Raw genomic sequence first — 21,416 nt, 5'->3', positions numbered from 1 at the left:
GCCCAGGCTGGAGTGCAATAGTGCAATCGCAGCTCACTGCAACTTCCGCTTCCCAGGATCAAGCAATTCTCCTGCCTCAGCCTCCCAAGTAGCTGGGATTACAGGCATGTGCGACCATGCCCGACTAATTTTGTTATTTTCAGTAGAGACAGGGTTTCGCCACGTTGGTCAGGCTGGTCTTGAACTCCCAGCTTCAGGTGATCCACCCGCCTCAGCCTCCCAAAGTGCTGGGATTACACGTGTGAGCCACCGCACCCGGCCCAGCTCATGTTTCATACAAATGTTGAGGTGTTTTGGCTGTACTTAAACAGGAGGAATAGAAAAAAGTACCAGTTCATCCCTTTTATTATTCAATTGTTTGGATATACCACAGTTTGTGTATTCATTAACTAAATGAAGGTCTACATTTACGCAGTTTGTAATTTTGGGCAATGATGAATAAAGATGCTATAATCTTTTTTTTTTTTGAGGTGAAGTTTCAGTCTTGTCACCCAGGCTGGAGTTCAATGGCACAATCTCGGCTCACTGCAACCTCTGCCTCCCGGGTTCAAGTGATTCTCCTGCCTCAGCCTCCTGGGATTACAGGTGCCCACCATCACGCCCAGCAAATTTTTGTATTTTTAGTAGAGATGGGGTTTCACTATGTTGGCCAGGCTGGTCTCGAACTCCTAACCTCAGGTGATCCACTGGCGTCGGCCTCCCAAAGTGCCAGGATAACAGGCGTAAGCCACCGTGTCCAGCCCTTTTGTTTTGTTTTGTTTTGTTTTGTTTGAGACAGAGTCTTGCTCTGTCACCCAGGCTGGAGTAGAGTGGCACAATCTCGGCTCACTGCAACCTCTGCCTCTCAGGTTCACGAGATTCTCCTGCCTCAGCCTCCTGAATAGCTGGGACTACAGGTGCCCGCCATCATGCCTGGCTAATTTTTGTATTTTAAGTAGAGATGAGGTTTTGCCATGTTGGCCAGGCTGGTCTCGAACTCTTGACCTCAGGTGATCCACCAACCTTAGCCTCCCAAAGTGCTGGGATTACAGGCATGGGCCACCATACCTGGCCAGCTATAAGCATTTGAAAAAAGTTTTTATGTGAAACTAAGTTTTCTTTTCTCTTGGTTATATATACATGATTGGGACTGCTGGATCACATGGCGAAGTATATATTTATCAAAAAAATGCCAAACTGTTTTCCAAAGCTGTACACTTTTACATTCCCATTAACGGTATATGAGTCTCAGCTGCTTGGATCCTTGCCAACACTTGGTATTGTCGGTTTTATTTCTTCATTAAGCCATACCTACAGGGGTGCCGTGGTATCTCATTGTGGTTTTATTGTGCATTTCCCTGTGACTAGTGATGCTGAGTCTTTTCATGTGCTTATTTGTCATCCCTATGTCTTATTTGGTGAAATATCTTTTCAAATCCTTCACCTTTTTATTGAGTTGTTTTCTTATTGTTCAGTTTTAAGAGTTCTTTATATATTTTGCTTATAATTTCTTTGTCAGATACAGTTACTTTTTCTCTCAACTTCTACTACTAATTGGCCAAAGTTTCAGACATATTTAAACCGAGACCTGGAAAGTAACTCTGCGCTTCCCATTGTTATTTAGATTATACTCAAGTATTTTTCATTTTCCAGGTGGTAAAATGCATTATTTTTCACCTACTAATATTCGTGATTTCTGGCCGGGCACGGTGGCTCACGCCTGTAATCCTAGCACTTTGGGAGGCCAAGGCGGGCAGATCACGAGGTCAGGAGATCGAGACCATCCTGGCCAACACGGTGAAACCCCGTCTCTACTAAAAATACAAAAAATTAGCCAGGCAAGGTGGCGGGCGCCTGTAGTCCCAGCTACTCAGGAGGCTGAGGCAGGAGAATGGCATGAACTCGGGAAGCGGAGCTTGCAGTGAGCCGAGATCGCGCCACTGCACTCCAGCCTGGGCAACAGAGCAAGACTCCGTCTCGAAAAAAAAAAAAAAAATTCATGATTTCTAAGGAATTTTTGGAGACTGTACAAATTACTGTGAAGTTTAAATTATTATGTTAAAGTATTCATTAAATGTTCTAGCAATCCTCTCCTGCCTTGGTTTCCCAAAGTGCTGGGATTACAGGTGTGAGCCACTGCATCTAGCTTTTTTTTTTTTTTTTTTTTTTGGTAACTGCTCCTTAATCCAGGGAAATTTAGTAGATTACAAATTTACTTAAGAGTCTTAATATGATTAAAGAGGGGATGAAGAATAATGTAAAGCAAAAATCACATGAAGCCCGTATGTCAGATAAAGTGTGAAGGTAGCGAACATGATGAATGGTGAGCAGTCCTTACCTAGATCACTCCCAAGTGCTCCTGAACTGGTGGTTGGCCTTTCACATGGATGTGAACTCTGTCCTGATAGGTCCTCCTGCTGCTGCTGCTGCTGCTGTTGCTGCTTTTGCTGCTGTCTGAAACATTCAAAAGTGAATGTATATTTAAAAAAAACAAAACTTAAAAGAATAAATACACCATGAGAAAAACTATTCATGTGGAAAATACATTGTTCCACAAATCAAAGTAGTCACTGGTATTAAAAGAATGCAAGAGCAGTTAGTCTGATGTAGATTACTTTAAAATATAGAAGTGCTGATCTTAGGAAACCTAGACATAAAATTTAAATTTATCAGACAAATTAAGAGGTAGGTATTTTCATCACAAAATAACCTATCATGGCCGGGCGTGGTGGCTCACACATGTAATCCCAGCACTTTGGGAGGCTGAGGCGGGTGGATGGCTTGAGGTCAGGAGTTTGACACCAGCCTGGCCAACACGGTGAAACCCCATCTCTACTAAAAATACAAAAATTAGCCAGGCGTGGTGGCAGGCACCTGTAATCCCAGCTACTTTGGGAGGCTGAGGCAGGAGAATCACTTGAACCGGGGAGGTAGAGGTCGCAGTGCGCCAAGATCGCGCCACCGCACTCCAGCCTGGGCGACAGAGCGAGACTCTGTCTCAAAAAAACAACAAACAAACAAAAAAACCTATCATACAAAAAGATTCACTGGTAGCTATTCTTATGCAAATGAGTATTGGTTTATAGACCCTTAATATTGCTGAAAGTCACCAAAATAAGTACCTTTGATCAGATAAAGCATTTCAAACTACCATGTGAGTTAACATAATGTTTCCATGGCTGGCTCATTCTTTTCATTCAGGTCTGAGCTTAAATCTCCCCAGAGATGCCTTTCCTGACCATCCCACCAAAAGTAGCCACCTGAGATTCCCATTATTTCATCACTTCATTTTAATTCTCAGCATAAACTTATCATCATCTGGTGTTCTCTTTATTTCCCTCTTTATGGCATGTAAGCTAATGAGAGTGCAAATCTTATCTTGTTCATCTATTTCCCCAGTGCTAATTGTGCCGTTACATAGTAAGCATTCACTGAACACTTGATAAATGAAATAAATGAAAACTACTATTTAACACACATTATCAGATTTTAAGTAATATCGATTGCATTAAGCTCCTCTGTAATTTTTTCAAAAGGAGAAACAATGTAATATAAATCCCCATTTTAAAATGTTTAAACATGATGGTTATGATGTAAATATGTAGGAATATATTCTTGAACTTAGAAAATATACACTGAACTGAGACATAATGGAAAATCATATCTGCATATTATTCCCAAATGGTTCAGAAAGGCCAATAATTGGGGAATCTAGGTGAAGGATATAAGGAGCTCTGTGTACTATTTCTGCTTTTATGTAAATCTGAAATTACAGGTCAGGCATCCTAAATCCGAGAATCGGAAATCCAAATGCTCTAAAATCAGAAACTTTTTGAGCACCAACATGATACTCAAAGGAGGTGCTCAGTGGAACACTTCAGATTTGAGATTTTGGATTTGGAATGCTTAACTGGTTAAGTATAGTACAAATATTCACAAATCCTAAAAAACCCCAAATCTAAAACACTTCTAGTCTTAAGCATTTTGGATAAGGGATACTCAATCTATATTTCATATATGCAAATACAAACACAGAAAACCAAAAACCAAAACTTGCAAACAGCTGACAATCTCAGTGAGAAGCCATAGGTTAAAAAAAAAAAAGGCCCGGCACAGTGGCTCACGCTTGTAATCCCAGCACTTTGGGAGGCCGAGGCGGGCGGATCACAAGGTCAGGAGATCGAGACCACAGTGAAACCCCGTCTCTACTAAACATACAAAAAAAAAAATTAGCCGGGCGTGGTGGCGGGCGCCTGTAGTCCCAGCTACTCGGGAGGCCGAGGCAGGAGAATGGCGTGAACCCGGGAGGCAGAGGTTGCAGTGAGCCGAGATTGCGCCACTGCACTCCAGCCTGGGCGACAGAGCAAGACTCCGTCTCAAAAAAAAAAAAAGATTGCTTCTCGGTCTTTTGGCTAAGATCAAGTGTTTAAAAAAAAAAAAGGTATATAAGAATTTGAAAAGGAACCAGGATTTTTAAACCACCAGCAACAATTATTAATAGAATGGCACATTTTTTAGAGAGTTCCTCTCAATTTTGTGTTTTAAAACTGTGAACAATAAAGAAAGTTCAACTAATGAGAACTGCAATTTCTCCTTGTTGGTCTCTGAGCCAGAATACTGACCTGTGTGTAGGTGTAAGACCTTAGTGTGCATGGCTAATGATGCACATAAGGGCAGTATCCTCCCATTAGCAAATCCTGATGCTGCAACATAGCACAAGAGAGATGGACTAAGTTATGGAGAATTCCTGGCACATCCACTATCACTCCATGCCCTCTTCCCCTCCACTCAAGAAGGTATGTGAGAATGCAAGGTAGTGACAGGTGAGATAGCAATTTTAGAGGAATAGCCTTTATTCTACTTTTAGTTTATGAAAAATGAGAAGTAAATCAATTGTCCACCTTGAAACAACGTAGACACCTTCCAGCTGTGAAGATACTGAGGTGGAACATGTTCAAGTGGCACTCAGCATCCACTCCAACTGTGCCATCAATATTATAGAGGTTACAAAGCTAAAAGCTACATGTCTTAGATTATTTTACAAGTAGGATTCTGTTTATAAATTAAGTGCTCACATGAGCTTTAAAAGGCAGAAATGGGTCAGGCACAGTCGCTTGTGCCTGTAATCCCAGCACTTTGGGAGGCCAAGGCAGGCGGATCACCTGAGGTCAGGAGTTCAAGACCAGCCTGGCCAACATGGCGAAACTGTCTCTACTAAAAATACAAAAATTGTCTGGGCACAGTGGCTCATGCCTGTAATCCCAGCACTTTGGGAGGCCAAGGCGGGCGGATCGCAAGGTCAGGAGTTTGAGACCAGCCTGGCCAACATGGTGAAACCCCATATCTATTAAAAATACAAAAATATTAGCCGGGTGTGTTGGCGCGCACCTGTAATCCCAGCTACTTAGGAGGCTGAGGCAGAAGAATTTCTTGAACCTGGGAGGCGGAGGTTGTAGTGAGCCCAGATCATGCCACTACACTCCAGCCTGGGTGACAGAGTGAGACTCTGTCTCAAAAACAAACAAACAAACAAACAAAAACAAAAATTAGCCAGGTGTGGTGCTGCACACCTGTAGTCCCAGCTACTCAGGAGGCTGAAGCAGGAGAATTGCTTGAAACTGGGAGGCAGAGGTTGCAATGAGCCAAGATTGCACCACTGCACTCCAGTCTGGGCAACAGAGTGAGACTCCATCTCAAAAAAAAAAAAAAAAAAAAGGCAGAAATGGGCCAGGCAGGGTGGCTCACGCCTGTAATCACAACACTTTGGGAGGCTGAGGCAGGCGGATCACCTGAGGTCAGGAGTTCGAGACCAGCCTGGCCAACATGGCAAAACTCCACCTCTACTAAAAATAAGAAAATTGGCTGGGTGCAGTGGCGGGTGCCTGTAATCTCAGCTACTCGGGAGGCTGAGGCAGGAGAATTGTTTGAAGCTGGGAGGCAAAGGCTGCAGTGAGCCGAGATCACACTATTGCACTCCAGCCTAGGTGACAGACAAGACTCCATCTCAAAAAATAACATAAAATAAAATAAAATAAAAATAAAATAAAATAAATAAAATAAAATAAATAAAATAAAATAAAATAAAATAAATAAAAATAAAATAAAATAAAATAAAAATAAAAAAATAAAATAAAATACGCAGAAATGAGGCCTAGCCACCTCCCTCCAGTTTGGTTGTTCTCTGGTGGCAAGCAAAGGCATTTGGGAGATGCTTCACTGCTGTTGCAATGGGGGCCAGACTTCATGTTCCCATGTCTAGGCAATTGTGGTGGCAGCTTTCTAAGCCGAGGATCATTGCTATAGCAGTGTGTTCTTAAATTTAATATCCTCATTACCCATTGTTCCAATTGGGGCAGTGGTTACAGCTCTTCCTGCAAGTTGGTTTGTGGTACTCTGGAGGCCTGGCCAAGAGCTGTACCTTCATCCTTTCTTAAGATTATGTAAACCCCTAATTTCTGTATTAAGTACTTTTCTCTTTAAAACATCCCCAGCAGTTTCTGTTTCTCAACACTGTTTGATAAATTATACCATATCACTGAAGTGGTGGCTCAAGTATTAGGCAATCAAACACTCATAGCAATCCATGTCCATGAAGATATTTGTGTCTCTCCTTGTTACAAAACATTTGTAACTACGTTTTTTGTAACAGAAAGAATCTGCATTCATTTCAAAGCCACACCTAGAGAAGACATTAGTAACTGCCAACATGTATGTATGGAATACTTTACAGTTTATAAAATAGTTTCACACACATTGCTCTCGCTCTTATCGCCTAGGTTGTAGTGCAATGGCACAACCTCGGCTCACTGCAACCTCTGCCTCCCAGGTTCAAGTGATTCTCCTGCCTCAGCCTACTGAATAGCTAGGATTACAGGCGCCCGCCACCACACCCGGCTAATTTTTTGTATTTTTAGTAGAGAAGAGGTTTCGCCATGTTGGCCAGGCTAGTCTCGAACTCCTGACCTCAGATGATTCGCCTGCCTTGGCCTCCGAAAGTGCTGGGATTACAGGTGTGAGCCACAGCGCCCAGACGAAACTAGTTTATTTAATGCATGAAAACTATGATTACTTTATGCATTTATGCAATTACTTTATGATTTTCTTTATGCATGAATACTATGATTACTATATTCAGTATGAAGCTTCAAATACTCAAAAAGGGAAAAGAAAAACTAGAAAATCGTATGAATAACAAATCAGCACCAGGGTCAATTTGGGAAGGGTAAGAGGGAAGAAGGAGTTAGCTTGATAACCTTAGAGCCAAGCTCCCAAATATAGAACCTAGAGAGACAACGAACTACCTAGGCTAAGTAATCAGGAATTTTAGTGAAAGGCAAATATTAGCTTCTCAGCTCCTACTAATGAGCTCTATAAGGTTTTGAATGCAAGCCATTGTTAAAAATGAACACCAAGAAGTTAGTTCTTAACTCTTCTCAGCAACATGTGACTATGTAAGATATTCTCAAGCTCTTTCCAAATTCTCACCAGTATTTGCAAAGTCAAGCCAAGAGGCTGAAGCTGGTAACCATCAATGCACACTTTCCTCCTCGATCAATCCTCCTCCAATTAGGAAGGAGGTATATCGATATTTGAACATTTTTGAAAAGGTACAAGGTTGCCTGACCCTGTTTACTAAAAAGCACTAGTTATTGCTGACATTGTGCTTGTTATAACTTACTTAGTCATTATTGGACATTACTGAATTATCTTTACTACTATAAAAAGTTCAGGCCGGGTGCAATGGCTCATGCCTGTAATCCCAGCATGTTGGGAGACCCAGGCTGGCAGATTGCCTGAGGTCAGGAGTTCAAGACCAGTCTGGCCAACATGGTGAAACCCTGTCTCTACTAAAAATACAAAAAAAAATTAGCCCGACGTGGTGGCATGCGCCTGTAATCCCAGCTACTTGGGAGGCTGAGGCAGGGGAATTGCTTGAACTAGGGAGGTGGAGGTTGCAGGGAGCCGAGATCGTGCCACTGCACTCCAGCCTAGGTGACAAAAGCGAGACCCCATCTCAAAAAAGAAAAAAAAAAAGCTCAATTTGTTGGAAGTTTCATATTTTTAATCCAGTTTTTAAAAAATTTTAAGTAAAAGAGCAGTTTATTTTTATGCTTTAAATATATTTTCCTTTTCTTAGATATACCTGTAAATTTTGTATTATAGTTTCTCTATGATGTATGTCTTTAGACCATTTTATTTTGGCAAAAAAACTCTGATGGCCGGGCGCGGTGATGCACGCCTGTAATCCCAGAACTTTGGGAGGCCGAGGTAGGAGGATTGCCTGAGCTCAGGAGTTCGAAACCAGCCTGGGCAACATGGTGAAACCCCATGTCTACAAAAAACACAAAAATTAGCTGGGCGTGGTGGCACTTGCCTGTAATCCCAGCTACTTGGGAGGCTGAGGCAGAAGAATCGCTTAAACTCAGGAGGCGGAGGTTGCAGTGAGCCGAGATCACGCCATTACACTCCAGCCTGGGTGACAGAGTGAGATATCGTCTCAAAAAACAAAAAAAAAAGTCTGAAATAAACATAGTGAAAGTATCACATGAGAATTATTCTGGAAAGCAATTTAGAAATCTGTACCAAGGCTTTAAAAATGTTCATATCCTTTAACCCAATAATCTGACATCCTCAGAAAAAACAGAAGAAATGATAAGACGTTTGAGGCACAGAGGCAATATAAGAATTGTTCATTGCAATATTAATTATAAGAGCAGAATTCAAAAGGCTCACATATAAATTATGCCACACCCCTTCATTTTATGAAATATCATGCAGTCTGTTACAAAGATTATTTACTGTCATAGGAAATGAGTACAACACTTACAAGGTAAGTGTGTATATGTCACAGAAAGAGAATGTGCCAAAACACTAACATCAGTTACTGAAGGAGGTGAGAGTATGCTTTCTTTTTTTTTTTTTTTTGAGACAGAGCTTCGCTCTGTCACCCAGACTGGAGTGCAGTGGTGTGATCTCCTCTGCTCACTTCAAGCTCCGCCTCCCGGGTTCACGCCATTCTCCTGCCTCAGCCTCCAGAGTATCTGGGACTACAGGTGCCTGCCACCACACCCAGCTAATTTTTTTTGTATTTTTTAGTAGAGACGGGGTTTCACTGCATTAGCCAGGATGGTCTCCATCTCCTGACTTCGTAATCTGCCTGCCTCGGCCTCCCAAAGTGCTGGGACTGCAGGCGTGAGCCACCGCGCCCCCCCTTTTTTTCTTTTTGAGACAGTCTCGCTCTGTCACCCAGGATAGAGTGCAGTGGCACAATCTCGGCTCACTGCAACCTCCACCTCTGGGTTCAAACGATTCTCCTGCCTCAGCCTCCAAAGTAGCTGCGATTACAGGTGTGCACCACCATGCCCAACTAATTTTTTTGTATTTTTAGTAGAGACAGGCTTTCACCATGTTGGCCAGGCTGGTCTTGAACTCATGGCCTCAAGTGATCTGCCTGCCTCAGCCTCCCAAAGTGCTGGGATTACAGACATGAGCCACTACGCCTGGCCACGTATGCTTTAATTTCGATATTTCTTTTTCTTTTTTGAGGCCGAGTTTCACTCTGTCACCCAGGCTGGAGTGCAGTGGGGTGATCTCAGTTCACTGCAACCTCTACCTCCCAGGTTCAAGCGATTCTCCTGTCTCAGCCTCCTGAGTAGCTGGGATTACAGGTGCCCATCATCGTGCCCGGCTAATTTTTGTATTTTTAGTGGAGACAGGGTTTCGCCATGTTGGCCAGGCTGGTCTTGTACTCCTGACTCTCCTGACCTCAGGTGATCCGCCCACCTCAACCTTCCAAAGTGCAGGGATTAGAGGCGTGAGCCACCGTGCCCGGTCAATTTTGATATTTCTTAAAATAAAATTTTTAGAATGTTAGTTTTTCCAATTAAGGAGATTTAAGTTATTTTTTATTATCTATTTATTTATTTGAGATGGAGTTTCACTCTTTTTGCCCAGGCTAGAGTGCAATGGCACGATCTCGGCTCACCGCAACCTCTGCCTCCCGGGTTCAAGCGATTGTCCTGCCTCAGCCTCTCAAGTAGCTGGGATTACAGGCATGCACCACCACGCCCGGCTAATTTTTTGTATTTTTAGTAGAGATAGGGTTTCTCCATGTTGGTCAGGCTGGACTTGAACTCCTGACCGCAGGTGATCCACCCGCCTCAGCCTCCCAAAGTGCTGGGATTACAGGTGTGAGCCACTGCACCTGGCCTTAGATTTATTTTTTACATTAACTAGATAATTGATGATATAGAATTACAATTAGTTATTATTATGATTATTTTATGACAATAGCATTTAACTATGTTAAAAATAAAGCTCATATATTTCAGAGATACATATTAAAATGGTTATAGGATAATATGATGATTGAGATTTGTTACAAAATAATCCAAACTTGCAGGGGGACAGTGAAAAGAATGGGAGATGGGAGTATTATAGAACGAGATTGGGCCAGGCGCAGTGGCTCATGCCTGTAATCCCAGCACTTTGGGAGGCCAAAGCAGGTGGATCACTTGAGGTCAGGAGTTTAAGACCAGCCTGGGCAACATGGTGAAACCCCGTGTCTACTAAAAATACAAGAATTAGCCAGGCATGGTGGTGTGCACCTGTAATCCCAGCTACTTAGGAGGCTGAAGTGGGAGAATCACTTGAACCCAGGAGGCAGAGGTTGCAGTGAGCAGAAATTGTGCCATTGCACTCCAGCCTGGGCAACAGAGCAAGACTCCAACTCAAAAAAAAAGCAAGATTGGCCATGTGCTAGTATTTGTTGAATCTGGGTGATAAAAAGGAGTATGCTGGTTTTTCTACTTTTGTATAAATTTGGAGTTTATTATAATAAAAAAGTTAATTTTGAAACTTAAAAGTAAAAAGCACTAATAAGCACTACTTTGAAATTTAACATATATTTAGCCATTAATCTATGCTGAATAAAGACTAGAAATATCTCACATTAAGAGGATGTCAGCTGATCAGAATTTTCCTTCATCTACTTCTGAGTTGTGACTTAAAAACAAAACAGAAAAAAAGGTAAATATTTTCTTCATTATACCATCAAATGTAAAATGAGCCAATATTTTTAGGTGCTGCTAATATACTGTCAATTATGATTGTAAGGTGCTTCTCAATTTCAGAGACACTGAAATGTGAAACTATGTGCATCTCAGAATGGAAGAAATACAGCAAATAGTAAGTTAGATTCAGCTATGAGTCTGTTTTCTGACCTAGGATCAGTGGGTCTGATTATTTATCTTGTAATCTTTAACATGAAGTTTTCTTTTTCTTTTTTTTTTGAGACGAAGTCTTGCTCTTGTCCCCCAGGCTGGAGTGCAATGGCACAATCTCAGCTCACTGCAACTTCTGCCTCCCAGATTCAAGCGATTCTCCTGTCTCAGCCTCCCAAGTAGCTGGGATTACAGGCATCCACCACCATGCCCAGCTAATTTTTGTATTTTTAGTAGAGATGAGGTTTCACCATGTTGGTCAGGCTGGTCTTGAACTCCTGACCTCAGGTGATCCACCCGCCTTGGCCTCCCAAAATGGTGGGATTACAGATGTAAGCCACCGTGCCCAGCCTTTTATTTTTCTTTTAAAAAAAAGTGGGGGACAAAAGTCTGAATGATAGTTACTTGAAAAGAATGTATTTTCACATGGTGGAATTCCTATTTAGCAAGCACTTACAAGGCTGGGCACAAGGTAAGGTTTTAGGAGTTGATCCAGATTTATGGTTTGCATCCATTCGCCTGATGCTAACAGGCCTACAGGACTGCCTGAAGTGGCCATGAGCAGATAAATGAACTACCACGTCTATTTGGGAATGTGCTCCCATACCTCCAAAGCTGTTTTTCTTACTGATTGGTAAAGGAATTTTGCAGGGTTAATCAGGTAAGCAAGAAGCACATCCAAAGGATCAATAGGCATTCTTCTTGCCTTGTCCTAATTTCATTTTTCTTTTAATAAATGAAATTTTATAAGGTTTCCTTCACTCAGTTTCAAAAATTTATCCAGTATTGGGGCAAGGTTTGTTTCATGTTATTTGCTGTAAATTTTTATTTTTATTTATATATACATACATATATTTTTGGAGATGGAGTCTCACTCTGTCACCTAGTCTGGAGGGCAGTGGTGCGATCTTGGCTCACTGCGACCTCCACGTCCCGGGTTCAAGCAATTCTCCTGGCTCAGCCTCCCAAGCAGCTGGGACTACAGGCGCACGCTGCCATGCGCAGCTAATTCTTTTGTATTTTTAGTAGAGACGGGGTTTCACTGTGTTGCCCGGGCTGGTCTCGAACTCCTGACCTCAGGCAATCCACCTGCCTTGGCCTCCCGAAGTGCTAGCATCACAGGCGTAAGCCACTGTGCCTGTCCTATTTGCTGTAAATTTTTAAAAAATACATTCAAATATTCATAGGATTCAGGCAGTAACCATTTACAAATAGACAAAATAGCCAAAGCAAATATTAAACATGCTACTTTAATTTGTACCAACTACTTTACTTTTCAAAGTAGGCTTCTCGTCTCTTCCGAAGCTCTTCCGAAGTAAGATTTGTACCTGATGTCTGTGGAATATCTTGAGATATATTTCTGGAACTACCTGAAAACAAAACACAACAGAACAAAAACCAATCACTGTATTTACCAATTCAAGCAACAATATGTTTGTTTATACTCATTTGAGTAAGCCTTTAAAACGTTTTTTCTTTAAGAATATTCTACTCTTCTGGCTGGGTGCGGTGGCTCACGCATGTAATCCCAGCACTTTGGGAGGCCAAGGCAGGTGGATCACCTGAGGTCAGGAGTTCAAGACCAGCCTGGCCAAAAGGGCAAAACCCTATCTCTACTAAAAGTACAAAAAACTAGCTAGGTGTGGTGGTAGGCGCCTGTAGTCCCAGCTACTCAGGAGGCTGAGGCAGGAGAATCGCTCGAACCTGGGAGACAGGGGTTGCAGTGAGCCAAGATCATTGCACTCCAGGCTGGGTGACAGTGAGACTCTGACTCAAAAAAAAAAAAAGAAAAAGAAAGAAATCTAAAGCTGATTTCTGTCCCTGCTAATCCAGCAGGACTCTATTAATCAAAAATGGGATTGCACACCATATGGAGTACTCAGAGGCGTGCCTAGAGGCAAGAAAAGTTCAGGATAAAAATAATCTTCCCATTAATGGAATTTCAATCTTATTTAGATATCTAAGGAAATCAACTGATAATTTCATTAGAAAGTAGAAGCAAATACATATGAGTTAGAGAAAAATAAAACAAAAAACCTACTTCAAACTTTTAATTAAGCTACTTTGAGCTATGTCTTAACATTTTTTCTTTGCCTAGATTGTCTAGATGATATGTTTTTGCTTTTCTCTATTGATAGTTTATATCACTAAAAAACTGGGCCCACCAAAGTGGGCTTACGGTTTAAGTTGCACAGCCAATAAATGTTGGGTTTTTGTAAAATCAGTTTATATTCCCTGTCCAGGCCCTTCCATAGTGTCTAATGGCACACATTTATGAAACAGCTGTTTGGATAAGGGTCAACTGATACCCACAAAGATTAACACAATTTACTATTGTGTTAGTACAGTGTTGAAACCAAATAAAATAACCAGGAGTAAAAATATAACTACTCCTAATAAAATATAGGTTGTAAAAAGTGATTTCCATGATAAGAAATCTAAAGGGAAAGCCCATTATATAGCTATTGCTTCTGCAGTAATTGTCAAAACACTTCTAAGAGTACATTAACTTCCAGGAAACCTAAGAATAATTGGAATCAATTCTTCAGCAACACACATCAGAATGTCTTTACCTTGCATACTTAGCTGAATAGCCCTGCGGAGATCTGCTTCCTCATCTTCCATGTCAATTTCTTGGCGACTTAGTGCCAGAGCCCTCTGCAAATCCTCCTCGTCTTCGTCTAACATTCCTGAGCCATCATTTGTTTCTAACACTCGTTCCAGGTCTGTTTTATGGACTCTAAAGAACAAAAGCACTGGTAATAACTGCAACCAATCTTCTATTTTAGACATAACATAAAGGCATTTGTAATGTAAAGGCTTTACGTAAGTCAAAACTTAAAACATTTTTTTGCAAATAAGCTCTAGTAATATAATGATTGTGTTGTAATTTGAATCCAACTTTTTTTTTCCATTTCTTTTTCTTTTCTTTTTTTTTTTTTTTTTTTTTTGAGACAGGGTCTGACTCTCTTGCCCAGGCTGGAGTGCGGTGATGTGATTATGGCTCACTGTAGTCCCCAGTTTCAGGTGATCCTTCTTCCTCTGCCTCCCAAGTAGCTGGGACTATAGGCATGCACCACCATATCTGGCTAATTTTTGTACTATTTGTAGAGATGAGGTTTTGCCATGTTGCCCAGGCTGGTCTCGAGCTCCTGGGTTGAAGCAATCAGCCTGCCTCAGCCTCCCAAAGTGCTAGGAATATACCATACCAGCTAACTAAGTTAATATATTTAAGTATTTCAAAGAGTTGATTCAAGTTTAAACTAATAAACTTCACTAAAATATAAGGTCCAAAATAGAGTCGCCAACAACACAAGGACCACATATTCAATCTAAGCATGAAAATTTAATTCTCGTAATGAAATACGATCATATATTCCATACTGCAGGCCTCGTTTTTACCTTTGCTCTTTTAATTGTGCTAATTCTTCTCCAATAAGTTTTGGTCGATGCATCTGTTGGACCCTAATCATCTGCAGGAGTTGGTCAGCTTCACAATCTGGCAGATCACCCTTAACAACAAATATAGAATAACCTAAAAAAAAAAAAAAAGGCAAAAATCAACCTAAGCAGCTAGTAAACAGATTCAAAATTGATGTAAAACGCTAGTAGATAAAAAGGCAGCACAGAACACTGGAAAAAATACAAGCTGAGGATTCAGAAAGACTTTAGTCCAAATAATGATTCTTCTACTTACTAGTAAAGTCATCTAGGATAAGTTACTTAAAGTCTCTGAGCCTCACTTTCTCCATTGTAAGACTGGAAGAGCCGTCTCATTGAGTGACTGTGAGAAGTAAATATGTCTGTAAAGGGCCCTACTAATATAGTACTTGACTGAGCAGGCTACTCACTTACTGTTGTCAGAGGTAGAGTAAAGGAGTGGGTAAGAGCAACTGATTTAGAATCAGACTGCCTGCATCTGATCCCAGTTCTCCCACTTCCTAGCTGCATTTGTCTTGGTTTCTACTGTTAAACACATGATACTAGTGCCTTCCTGTGATGGTCAATATCAACTTGATTAGATTGAAGGCTACAAATTATTGTTTCTGGGTGTGTCTGTGAGGGTGTTGCCAAACGAGATTAACATTTAAGCCAGTGAACTGGGAGAGGCAGACCCACCCTCAAACTGGGTGGTCACCATCTAATCAGCTGCCAGCTCGGCTAGAATAAAGCAGGCAGAAATACGAGTGTGGAATGGCCGGGCGCGGTGGCTCACGCTTGTAATCCCAGCACTTTGGGAGGCCGAGGCGGGCGGATCACGAGGTCAGGAGATCGAGACCACGGTGAAACCCCGTCTCTACTAAAAATACAAAAAATTAGCCGGTCGTGGTGGCGGGCGCCTGTAGTCCCAGCTACTTGGAGAGGCTGAGGCAGGAGAACGGCGTGAACCCAGGAGGCGGAGCTAGCAGTGGGCCGAGATTGAGCCACTGCACTCCAGCCTGGGTGAAAAAGCGAGACTCCGTCTCCAAAAAAAAAAAAAAAAACAAATAAGAGTGTGGAAGTACTAGACTTGCTGAGCCTTCATCTTTCTCCCATGCTGGATGCTTCCTGCCCTCAAACATCAGACTCCAAGTTCTTCATCTTTTGGACTCTTGAACTTACACCAGTGGTTTGCCAGGGGCTCTTGGGCCTTTTGCCACAGACTGAAGGCTGCACTGTCAGCTTTCCTACTTTTGAGGTTTTGGGACTTGGACTGGCTTCCTCATTCCTCAGCCTGCAGACAGCCTATTGTGGGACTTCACCTTGTGATCATATGAGTCAATACTCCTTAATACATTACCCTTCCTATATACATCTATCTTATTAGTTCTGTCCCTCTAGAGAACCCTAATACACTTACTCACAGGGCTGCTGTGAGGACACAGATAATGTGTGCAATAACTAGTAACATGGCTAAAACTAATCATCTGTGGAAAGAGCTACCCCCACCCTGACCCACACGTGTACACCCCTTGTAACTAAAAACAGGGGCTGGGAAGCCAAATACCTAAAAGCTATTTAAGGTGTCAAACGTGTGGTTTGCATCCCAAAAGAATTACATTAGTTTAGTGTGACTGTGTATAAACATGATTCCAGAAATCCAGGGTTTCCCCAAGCTAGATGCTACACACAAAAACCAAGGATGGGCTATACCTAAAACAATCTAATTGATTTAAATTTTTCTATCATTAATTTTTTTTTTTTTTTTTTAATTTGAGATGGAGTCTCACTGTCACCCAGGCTGGAGTGCAGTGGTGCAATCTTAGCTCACTGCAACCTCTGCCTCCCAGGAGGTTCAAGCGATTCTCCTGCCTCAGCCTCCTGAGTAGCTGGGATTACAGGCACCCGCCACCATGCCTGGTTAATGTTTGTATTTTTAGGAGAGGCAGGGTTTCACCATGTTGGCCGGGCTGGTCTCGAACTCCTGACCTCAGGTGATCTGCCCACCTCAGCCTCCCAAAGTGCTGGGATTACAGGTGTTAGCCACCGCGCCTGGCACATTTTTCTTAAACTTTGGTGTTTGTTATTGGATATCCTTTGTTGGCATTAACACATAATGGGACAAAGATTATAAGAACTATTAATGGAAAACCTCAAAATAGTACATTGAACATTTTTTATGAGGACAACTATATTCAGAGTTTAGACGGTTTAATGTGTTTTCTGCCAGTAAAATTGTTTCTGTATTGTACAATAAATATGCCAGCTCACCATGGTATTCTATGAAGAGTGTCTGAAGAATGGATACTCTGCCCTGTTCAGGGGCCACAGTAAAGATCTTGGGTTTTATTCAAGACTTCAGATATTACTATTTTTTTTTTTTTTTTTTTGAGAGTCTCATTCTGTCACCCAGGCTGGAGTGCAGTGGTATGATCTTGGCTCACTGTAATCTCTGCCTCCCGGGTTCAAGTGATTCTCCTATCTCAGCCTCCCGAGTAGCTGGGACTACAGGTGCACAACACCACGCCCAGTTAATTTTTCTATTTTTTGGTAGAGACAAGGTTTCACCATGTTGGCCAGGCTGGTCTCAAACTCCTGACCTCAAAGTGATCTGCCCCTTCATCCTCCCAAAGTGCTGGGATTGCAGGCATGAGCCACCACGCCCGGCCTAAGACTTCAGATTTTATTCTAAGTGTGCTGGGAAGCCACTGAAGGACAAAGAGTAAGGGTGGGACATAACAGGCCTTACACTGGTTAAAAAGCACTCTGAGCTGCTCTATCAGTATAATATATAGGAACCAGAGTACAAGAAGAGTCACCCTTATGGAAATGGAAAACCTGATGGATAGCATGGATAGAGAGAAAAAAAATAAGTCTTTCATAGACATGTTCAGTTTGAAATGCTTTTTGGACTTCCAAGTGGAGATGCCAAAGCTAGGAGTTAGTCAAAGCTAGGGGTTCAGGGTAGATGTCAAGACTGAAGATAAAAGTTTGGTAATTATTGACATATGGATCTTATTTAGAGATGATATTTAAGATCCATGAAAGGAATCTGAAAAGTGCAGGTAACGAGTTAGGAAAACCACAGCATGGTGGGCTGGAGGCCAAAGGCAGACAGGGTTTCTAAGAAGCGATATCATCAGGAACCAAGGTTTTAAATATAAAAGAAAAAAGATACAAGTATCTAAAATCAAAGAATTAAAAACCCTATATTCCTAAATGTGAATTCACAATAACTACATAACAAACCCAGTGGCAATAAGCATGCCAGCACTCAAATTGTGATCTCCAAATACCATTAGTAAAAGATGGCTAGGCACGGTGACTCACGCCTATAATCCCAGCACTTTGGGAGGCTGAGGCAGGTGGATCACTTGAGGCCAGGAATTCGAGACCAACCTGGCCAATATGGTGAAACTCTGTCTCTACTAAAACTACAAAAAAAAAAAAAAAAATTTTAGCCAGGGCTAGGCGCAGTAGCTCATGCCTGTAATCCCAGCACTTTAGGAGGCTGAGGTGGGCAGATCACCTGAGGTCAGGAGTTGGCGACCAGCCTAACCAACATGGAGAAACCCCTTCCGTCTCTACTAAAAATACAAAATTAGCCAGGCATAGTGGCACATGCCTGTAAATCCAGCTACTCGGGAGGCTGAGGTAAGAGAATCGCTTGAACCGGGGAGGCAGAAGTTGTGGTGAGCCGGGATCACGCCATTGCACTCCAGCCTGAGCAACAAGAGGGAAACTCCATCTAAAAAAAAAAATTAGCCAGTCGTGGCGATGCACGCCTGTAATCCCAGCTACTCGGGAGGTTGAGGCAGGACAATTGCTTGAACCCAGGAGGCGGAGTTCAAGAAAAGGAGAAGGCACACTAGAGACAATCCTAAGGAAAAAATAAAAATGGGGAGGCAGCTGGAGTTCCATGGAATTAAGAGAGGATTTTTATTTTTAATCAATGGAAATACAAAGCTTATTTTTCTGCTTATAGGACTATTACAAAAAAAAGGGCGGAGGGGGGAACTGATTATATAAGAGAGTGGAGAGATGAAAGCAGGAACATCTTGAGTAGGTGAGAGGAGCTGTAGGTGAGAGGAGCTGGGATCCAGCCCACAAGTGAGGGACTGGTCTTGATTAGAGGTAGGGGACCATTCATCTATTTTAATAGGCTCAAAGCACAGGTGAAGATATAAGCAAATTGATAAATTTGCTGGTAGAAAGATAAGAACATAATTTTATTTTAATTTTTTTTTTTTTTGAGAAGGAGTCTCACTCTTTCACCCAGGCCGGACTGCAGTGGCGTGATCTTGGCTCACTGCAGGCTCCGCCCCCCAGGGTTGACGCCATTCTCCTGCCTCAGCCTCCCGCGTAGCTGGGACTACAGGCGCCCGCCACGTCGCCCGGCTAATTTTTTGTATTTTTAATAGAGACAGGGTTTCACCATGTTAGCCAGGATGGTCTCGATCTCCTGACCTCGTGATCCGCCTGCCTCGGCCTCCCAAAGTGCTGGGATTACAGGCGTGAGCCACCATGCTCGGCCAAGAACATAATTTTAATTGCTCCTATGTTCTCAGTAGAATGTAACGAAAAGCCATAAGGAAGGTGTGTAAGGGAGAGGAAAGTGGTTAAAGGTTTAAAGACATAAGCTGTGAAATTAGTCACCTTGGAGGGTGGCACATTATTTTTTATAAACATCTTGGAGAGTGGTACATGATTTTTTATAAACATCTTGGAGGGTGGTACATAGATTTACTAAGAAAACATAGTAGAAATATCAGGCAGCACTAAAGGCTCATCTGAATTTTGTGATTATAATAAATTTAAAGTAAAACCTTAGCTAGGTGTGGTAGCACAAGCCTGTAGTCCCAGCTACTCAACAGGCTGAGGCAAGAGGATTACTTGAGCCCAGGAGTTTGGGGCTGCAATGAGCTGTGGTTATGCTGCTGCACTCCAGCCTGGGCTTCAGAGAGAGGCCTAGTCACTTTGATAGACAGATGGATGGGTGAATGGATGGACAGATCATTTAAGAAAAAGTAAAACCAATCATCATGTTTTATGTTATTCTTTAGCCACGTCCAGCTACTCTGGTACAGGAATGGACAAGGCCAAGATTTGGTTTTAACCAAGGTTGAGATTTTTGTCATTCAAGTATGATGGAGGGAGAGAGGGGAAACAAGTTGAAGAATGCAATGGAGTGATTACAATGATGGATTACAGAAAATAAGCAGTAGAAGAAAGGAAGAATGCATATAAAGGAAATGCTTGGGCCCCACAGTAGGGTTTAAAGAATGGCTGGAATAAAAAAAACAGACAAAACATGGTTTAAAGATAGGAGGTGGTAGTTAAAGAGTAATATGCTTGCAATTGAGATCTGACAGTGGTTATGATTATTGGTAATAGCTAAGCAAGAGTAAGTGATTTTGAAACTAAGAAGCAGGTAGTGGGTTGATTAGATTGACCAATGATACAGAAATAATTAAGAATGATAAAAGTAGTTGAAGTAGAGAAAAAGACAAGTCAGATCCTAAAATCACTGATGAAAAGAGACTTGTGGATGAGTGCAAAAGGGCAAGGGACAGTTTAATCTAGGGGCATGTATTTCTTTTTTTTCCTTTTTTTTTTTTTTTTTGAGACAGAGTCTTGCTCTGTCGCCCAGGCTGGAGGGCAGTGGCGCAATCTCAGCTCACTGCAAGCTCTGCCTCCTGGGTTCACGCCATTCTCCTGCCTCAGCCTCCCGAGTAGCTGGGACTACAGGCGTCCGCCACCACACCTGGCTACTTTTTTGTTATTTTTAGTAGAGACAGGGTTTCACCGTGTTAGCCAGGATGGTCTCAATCTCCTGACATCATGATCCGCCTGCCTCGGCCTCCCAAAGTGCTGGGATTACGTAAGCCACTGCACCCAGCCCTTAGGGGCATGTATTTCAAAGAAACTGGAGTTTATAAGGAAGAAAAGTGGCCTAGAAGAGGCAAAGAAGAAAAATATCTATCCCTCCTCTCAGCCGTGTGACATGTGATGTATAAAAGAAAAAGCCATTACTTAGAAGGGCTGCAAAGAAAGCATCCTCAGAAGAAGGAGGGCCAGGTGTCGGTGACAACTCTAACTGAACAGCGTCACCCAAATCACAGCCTATCACACCACGTCAAAACTAAAGATTGTTTCACTGCCACTGCCAGAAAAACAGTTTTATCACACTGTCATCTAATGTGCTATTTATTTAACTACTTCGAAAGATAACATTACAACATTTCCAGCCTTTACTTACCTTCCTGTTGTAATTGAGCCAAGAAAAGTGCAAGATATGTATCTGATATTAATTCTGGACCCGTCAAGAGAGAATTCAAGTTAAACCACTGGAAAAAAATTGTCAATATTTAAGTTAGTGTATATTATAGGTAATAAGGAAGTTTCACGTGTTAAGAATAGATACAACACATCAAAGCTTAGTAAGATTGTTTAAACTCTGGAAATATTTCAAGTTGAGCTCTTTGACTCAATAATATGATCTTAAAAACTACAAGAGAATACTGCAGATTTATCACTATTAAATACTTTTTTTTTTTTTTGAGAAGAGTCTCACTCTGTCACCCAGGCTGGAGTGCAGTGGCATGATCTCGGATCACTGCAACCTCTGCCTCCCAGGTTCAAGAGATTCTCCTGCCTCAGCCTCCCAAGTAGCTGGGACTACAGGCGTCCGCCACCACACCCAGCTAATTTTTGTATTTTTAGTTAGAGACAGCACATTTGCCACATTGGCCAGGCTGGTCTCAAACTCCTGACCTAAAATGATCTGCCTGCCTC

The 21,416-nt window shown here is 42.0% G+C and overlaps 1 protein-coding gene across 2 annotated transcripts in view; it reads right to left on the bottom strand.

Moving 5' to 3' along the window:
* ATXN3 (ataxin 3) overlaps positions 1-21,416 on the bottom strand; it is a 51,863-nt gene that overhangs the window by 10,078 nt on the left and 20,369 nt on the right. Inside the window, exons 1-5 of one of the 2 annotated variants that reach the window (XM_032179845.2) lie at positions 20,881-20,971; positions 14,604-14,736; positions 13,775-13,941; positions 12,475-12,571; positions 2,318-2,433 (exon numbers count right to left, since the gene is read on the bottom strand). In XM_032179845.2, coding sequence (XP_032035736.1) covers positions 2,318-2,433; positions 12,475-12,571; positions 13,775-13,941; positions 14,604-14,674 — 451 coding nt within the window. In that variant the 5' untranslated portion in view covers positions 14,675-14,736; positions 20,881-20,971. Of the gene's footprint in view, positions 1-2,317; positions 2,434-12,474; positions 12,572-13,774; positions 13,942-14,603; positions 14,737-20,880; positions 20,972-21,416 lie in introns of those variants that run through there. The other variant, XM_032179844.2, reaches the window with a different exon arrangement.

This window comes from Hylobates moloch, unplaced genomic scaffold, assembly GCF_009828535.3.
Source record: "Hylobates moloch isolate HMO894 unplaced genomic scaffold, HMol_V3 SCAFFOLD_16, whole genome shotgun sequence".
NCBI classification, from domain to species: domain Eukaryota; kingdom Metazoa; phylum Chordata; class Mammalia; order Primates; family Hylobatidae; genus Hylobates; species Hylobates moloch.
Note: the sequence above shows the minus strand (reverse complement) of the source record. Positions and strands in the feature narration are given on the sequence as shown.